General features: G+C 60.4%; 1 protein-coding gene across 1 annotated transcript in view; it reads right to left on the reverse strand.

Annotated features, from left to right (window-relative positions):
• The window catches only part of WHSC1 (Wolf-Hirschhorn syndrome candidate 1), a gene marked incomplete at its 3' end in the record, with an annotated part of 63,660 nt that overhangs the window by 17,612 nt on the left and 40,791 nt on the right, over positions 1-5,257 (reverse strand). Inside the window, exons 9-10 of the mRNA XM_014533459.1 lie at positions 4,318-4,399; positions 2,985-3,109 (exon numbers count right to left, since the gene is read on the reverse strand). Coding sequence (XP_014388945.1) covers positions 2,985-3,109; positions 4,318-4,399 — 207 coding nt within the window. The remainder of the gene's footprint in view (positions 1-2,984; positions 3,110-4,317; positions 4,400-5,257) is intronic.

Here is a 5,257-nt window from a genome sequence, read left to right on the forward strand (position 1 = left end):
GAGGGAGGAGGGGTAAGAGATCAACCGAAGGACTTATATGCATGCATACGGGCATAACCAATGGACACAAGACACTGGGAGTTAGGGGAGGCTGGGGAAATGTCAAGGGGGAAAAAAAGGAGACATATGTAATACTCTTTGTAATACTTTAAGCAATAAAACAAAATAAAAAATAAAAAATAAAAGATTTTGAAGCTATGGCCCCCCCCCCAAAAAATAATAATAATAATGGCTCAGGACACACACGTGGTCAGAAAACTCCACGAGGCGTAACAGGCTACGGAGGAGTCTACGGCAAACAGTGCGTGCTGCTGGACCGTGAGAACACGGAGGCCCGGCCCTCGCCATGTGGGCATGTGACCCTGGGGCTCGACGCCCAGTGGCCCCGGGAGAACTGTTCAATACTGCAAACGGTGTTTTCTTCCTGTCAACTCACTCTGTGTAGTGTCATCGTAAAACTGTTTAGTAAAAAAGACAGAATCAAAACCTTCCCGCCTTGTACGCTGGAAACTAGCTGTGTCCACAGCAGCGACCGCACGCGCTGGCGAGGGCGCGGCTCAGTGCGCTGTCTGTGCGGCTCCCAGAGCTCCGATGCCAATGCTGGTCAGTAAAAACCCAGGAAGTACGAGCTGCAGGACAGGACCGAACCTCAGTGTGTGTCCCTGTCACAGGCCCGGACACCTGGCTGAGGGCAGCCTCCAGCCTGAGCCTACAGTGACCGCTGGGCTGCGGATGTGTCTCTGTCGTGGGATAAATGTGACTGGTTAAATGCATGAATAGTATCTTACCTCGGTCTTAAAATGTGCTATCTGCTTCCTTCCTTGTATGTGTTTATTAACACCAACATAAACAGCCTGCCACTCATCCTCCACGGGGTGACCGCCGAGCGCCACAGGGTGCGCGATGGGGGGTGGGCTCCCACAAAAGCCGTCACCAGTGAAGGCGGAAACAGTAAGAATTTGCTCTACTGAGGGAATGAGAAATGCAGTGACAGCACGGGACCCCCATCCACCGAGGCTCTGTCATGCAAGGGTCCCCTCCATCCTGTCTCGCCAGGCGTCGGGGACGGTGCGGGAACCATGCGTGTGTACACTTGTGGGCCGCACACGCCCTTCGGAGAGGGACTGAAGTGTAACATGACCTAAAACGTCTTGAAACACCCACCCTCTTTGGTCCCTTACTTGGGTCGAGGGGGAGGGAAAGGGCCGGTGGCCCGAATGAGGGCTGGCCTGAAGCCCAGCACAGGGCCCGGTTTTGGCTCCCGTCAGGGCGACCGGCGGTCTGCGGGGGGACGCCGCTGCCTCACATGCTGCAGGCACTCAGCGTGGCACGTGCTGGGGGTGGGGCTGTGTGGGCTTCAGTAACAGCCAGGCTCCGGTCCACCTGCAGTGGTTCGGGGACACTATCGTTCTGTGACACCAACTCTGAGGAAAGATCGGTGTCAGCCACGTGACCGAGGGGAGGCCTATGGTTTACCTGTTCTACGTGGGGAGCAGAGGCAGACCTGAACCTCACCCTCAAAAGGCGGGGCGGGGGGGCGTCCGCGATACAGGTGCGCCTGACAGTCTATCCATTTCCGAAGTAAAAGAACTGACAGTCAACTACGTCCAACGATGAGAACGTCTAAGCCGCCCAGCGGCAGCCCAGCCTGGGAGAAGGAGCGTCGGACCGCCGGCTTGTCTGACGGGGCGCCCTCTGCACCCACCACGCCAGCTCCCCTCGTCCAGGCCAGGCCCAGGGCAGGGACACAGGCAGGAAAGCAGCCTCCGTGTCTGCTCCCGCCTGTGCCCGACAGGAGCGCGGGACGAGGCGCCAGGAAGAGCAAGCACAGGCCGGGCCTGGGCCTCGTTCCGACTTGCGGGCCCCTCTCCGTAGCTCTCGGGCCCGGAGCTGACGTGGACAGGAAAGGGGGAAACGCTCGCACAGGACAAGCCTTCTCTCATCTCAACAGGCTCCTGGGCTTCGTGAGGAGCTGCTGCCTCCTGGGGCGCCCGGTGGAAGAAGGCCCAGCTTCCGCACACAGCGCTGGCGAGGAGGCCTGGTCCCGCCCACGGGGCCGCCAGCCCCCACTCTGAGCAGCGGGAGCCAGAGGACCGGGCAGCGAGCTCAGGCCCCCTGCACCTCGGCAACTGGAAGACGCCCCACACGTGGAAGGCCTGGCCTCGTCTATGGGAGGAAGCAACTGAGGCTGGCGGAGAGCCGAATGCCCGCCCACTGGGGCCATGCCAGAGACAGCGCCACCTTCCAACACAACAGGCTGAGGGGCTGCCCGCCCGGCCCCACTGCCCTGTCCCGAAGGCCCAGGGCTCTCGCCTCACAATTCTAGGAACGGGGCTCCTGTCGACCGCGAGAAAACGAGAGCGATGCGGAACGAAAGACGACGTGAACCCTGAACTGAGCTCCTTGGGCACCTGTGAGTCCTGAATCCCAAACGTCCCCTGGACGAGCGCTGGCGTATCTGCCCGAGGCTGGCTCTGCTTTCCTCACGATGGCAAGACCAGTCTGCGATGCCGTCCACGCGCCACATGACAGCGATGGTCACGCCTCACACGCTCTGCAAGCCCAGAGAACAGGCACCACTCCACCTCGATGCTCAACTATCGACGAATATGCCACCATTGAAAGGACCAGAGAGCCACAGACACGGAGCCACGGCCCCCTGAGCCTGGGTCCAGAAGCCACGGGAGTCGGAAGAGGTGTCCCAGCCTTGTCGGGACGCGTGCCCAGTGACCACGTCAGCTTAGCTGACGTCACGTCAGGACAAAGCAGCCTCCTTTCACACAAGCACAGAGATTTCGGGAATTCAATGCATCGGCCCCACAGCACGACCACATGCGTTCACACAGGCAAAGGCGGCTTCTTCCCACTCGGCGGCTCCTCCACGTCCAGAGCGCCTCCGCCTCACCCACAGCGCGGAGGCACCGCCGGACGCCGGCCGAGCCTGGCCCGGCTCAGGACAGGGCCTTCGCGGGAATGTGTTTTACCTCGTTCTCAGTTAAGGAGGCAGAGGGAGATGAGCTCTTGCTAAAGGCGAGTGCAGAGGGCGTGGCTGCCGATGTCCGGTTCCGCTTCTTCAGCGGTTTGCATGCATCAGACAGGTGTTTTGTTGCTGCAAAGTAATTTGAGCCCATGAAGTAAAGCGTGGACGTTAACCCCAGTCCCTCTCCTGCGTGAGAAGTGCCTCTGATAACCGAGATGGCTCGGTCGCACCAGGGGCTGACGTGCCTGTTGTGGGAACATCTGCAGGTGGAGGAAGGCAGACACGCGCCCCGACCCGGGAGCTGCACCGTCCCCGAGCCGTCCCCGGGGCCCGGCCCGCACAGCGTGGCCCCACAGCCCTCCAGGCCTTCTGCACCAAACCCCACACCACCGCGCCCACAGCAGGTCAGCCTCTCTCTGAAACTACGGTGAAACACAACTACAACCCCACTACCCACTTCAATGTAGCCATCTCTCTTCATCATCACACGCCCACTCTGTGCCCACCTGCTCACGCAGGTCTCGGGGCTGACGGGCTGACTGACAGCCAGGACAGCACCTCAGAGAGCGAGGGCGCCAGTGCCGTCTGCAACCTGCACTACGACTTCTCCTGAACCTCACGTTCCTTCCGACTGAGAGTTGGAGCTGGAAGCTTCCTGTCGTAAATGGCCAGACAAGCTCTGGCCGGTGTGGCTCAAAGGTTAGAGCGTTGGCCTGTGGACTAACGGGTCCTGGGCTCAATTCTGGTCAAGGGTGCGTACCGGGGTTGCAGGTTCCTCCCCAGTGCCAGGCCAGGGCGTGCACCAGAGGCAACCAATCGATGTCTCTCTCTCTCTCTCCCCACCTCCCTGCCACTCTCTCTAAAAACCAATGGAAAAATATCCAAATAAAAAATAAACGAACAGACAAGCCGAGAAGCCGTCAGGATGACTAACATGTCTTCCCGGCACTGTCCTGACAGTTACTTTTCACAAACGTTTAAGCTCGTTTCGAGGCACCGACGCCGGAGCACACGCTGGAGTGGGGCGCTGACAGCGGCCAGCACGGGAGGGAGCCCGCTGGCCTGCTGGGGCCCCTTCTCCAGCGGTTTTATTCTGAGAGCACACAGCCTCGCGGAGCCCACAGCAGTGGCTTCAGGAGACCTAGCTGAGTCGCTGAACACTGACCACTAAGAGGGTCTGCTCTTCACGTGCACGGAGCCGTCCTGGCACCGGTCCAGCCTGACTGCAGCTCTGACCCCTGAAGGCTCCGGTCCCTCCCAGCCCAGCCTCCCGCCCACCCACCAGGACAGAGGCCGGCCTGTCTCCACCCGCCCCCCATCTCCCAGGCCCACCTTACCTGCCTGGCTCTTCAGGGAGGACAGGGCCTCTGCGGCCTTGCAGGATCCTGTGCGGGATGTTCTGTCTGCAATGGTCTCTCTCTGTTATTTAAAAAAAAAAAAAGGAATAAAGGAAAAGGAAAGCATCTCCTAACATGAACTAGCGGAAGCCGCTGAAAGATGGTGTGACCAAACTTCTTCCTGGGAAGCGTCTGGCAGGTCACCAGCAGCCCAGCCCCCGTTCGCACACACGGGCTCGCACGCTTGACTAACCAGGGTGTGGGGAGTGGACAGGACCCTCTCCAGGCTGCCCAGCCCCTGACGTGGCACCAGGTTGTCAGTGCCAACCTCCCCACAAGCTCGTTCTCGAGGATGTCACACTCGCAGACAAGTGCCACACAAACCTCACGCTCACATACGAGCACATTTCATAGCCGAGCATGTGGCGCAAACCAAGCAGGCACCGTGAGCATCTGTCCAGCCCTTAGGAGTCAGGTCACTGAAACCACCGTGCGGGCGCCATGGCCAAGGCCTCCTGCCACCCTGCACTGCACCGCGCCCACCCGCCCAGCAGGGCAGACACCGCCCTGCCCGTCACATGCGGCTTCCTGAGCGGCGCCTTCTAAGACGTGTCTACCCAGCCACTCAGTTCGAATTCTGAGACTTCAATGTCACGTATAGAAATACTTCAAAGCACCGCGTCAGACAGGCTGCTGGCAGTGCCAGGGCCCGGAGCGGCGCTCCTGCCTCTCGCTGCAGGAACCGCCTGGGGGCCCGAGCACGGCAGGGCCAGCCCCCAGAGCTGCCAAGACGGCTTCATAGAAACGCCGTGCAGCGGTGCCAACCGTGCACACGTCAGCCACGTGTGACAGTGACTTCTGTTTGTGGACAGAGCAGAAGAAACGGAGCCACTTCCTGATGCCGTCCCGCGATGAGCACCGCCGCGGCACTGGCCACGCC

The sequence above is a fragment of the Myotis brandtii genome, unplaced genomic scaffold (assembly GCF_000412655.1).
Source record: "Myotis brandtii unplaced genomic scaffold, ASM41265v1 scaffold986, whole genome shotgun sequence".
NCBI classification, from domain to species: domain Eukaryota; kingdom Metazoa; phylum Chordata; class Mammalia; order Chiroptera; family Vespertilionidae; genus Myotis; species Myotis brandtii.